This window comes from Eimeria mitis, genomic scaffold (genome assembly GCF_000499745.2).
Source record: "Eimeria mitis Houghton genomic scaffold, Emh_scaff470, whole genome shotgun sequence".
Classification (NCBI taxonomy): Eukaryota; Apicomplexa; class Conoidasida; order Eucoccidiorida; family Eimeriidae; genus Eimeria; species Eimeria mitis.
In genome coordinates, this window is record NW_013573004.1 from 7,348 (window position 1) to 8,293 (window position 946).

The 946-nt window shown below is 58.8% G+C and overlaps 1 protein-coding gene across 1 annotated transcript in view; it reads left to right on the plus strand.

The window, feature by feature from the left end:
- The window catches only part of EMH_0013350 (uncharacterized protein), a gene marked incomplete at both ends in the record, with an annotated part of 5,022 nt that overhangs the window by 157 nt on the left and 3,919 nt on the right, over positions 1-946 (plus strand). The window contains 2 exon segments of the mRNA XM_013499814.1: positions 1-647; positions 651-773. Of these exon segments, the coding sequence (XP_013355268.1) occupies positions 1-647; positions 651-773 (770 nt within the window).

A 946-nucleotide genomic window follows, 5' to 3' on the forward strand; every position in this document is an offset into this window, starting at 1 on the left:
CTGCATTTGCTTTGCCTTTGCAGCTTCATGTTAGCTTCTTCTGCGGCTCCTCAACATGTACATGCGGCGCCGGAGCAGCGGCAGCAGCAGCAGCGGCAGCGGTGAAGCCGCTGCAGCAGCAGCAGCAGCAGCAGCAGCAACAACAACAGCAACAGCAACGCAGTTTGCATGAAGTCATTCCTCTTGCAATGTCAAGGTGTTCTTCTGACAGCAACTCATCGGCTCCTCCTCACGAGCAGCAACAGCATCAGCTGCTGCTGGCTGCTGATGGTGTCTTGACTCTTGCTGCTGCTGCTGCTGCAGCAGGCGTTACAGAGCGGTTGCTGCTGCTCGATGCTGCGCTTCTAAGGAAAGAATACACTCAGGTGTATGCACAGCTGCAGCGGCTAGAGCCTCTCTACCTGCTGCCGGCAGCAGCAGACCCAGCAGCAGCAAATGCTGCAACTGCAGCAACAGCAAACGCTCCAGCTGCAGCAGCAGCAGCAGCTGCAGCAACTGCAGCGATTGCTGCGACTGCAGCAGCAAACGCAGCAGCAGCACCAGCAGGGTACGAGGCAGAAGCAGCAGACGTATCAGCATCAGCGGGAGCAGCGGGGAGAGCCGCAGATGCCGCAGCAGCATCAGCAGCAGCAGCAGCAGCAGCAGCAGCNCAGCGGGAGCAGCGGGGAGAGCCGCAGATGCCGCAGCAGCATCAGCAGCAGCAGCAGCAGCAGCAGCAGCGAGCAGCAACGATGAAGCAGCAGCAGCAGATCTTTCCTTTGCTTTTCTTTCTGGTGCTGTTGAGGCATGCGGGGCATTAGGACTTCAGGAGGAGCAGCAGCAGTGGCTGTTGCGTCTGCTGCAGCATGGGGGGTTAACAAACAACAGCAGCAACAGCAACAGCAGCAGCAGCAGCAGCAGCAGCAGGGTGCATGCATGCATGAAGCTAGCAACAGCAGACTGCTGC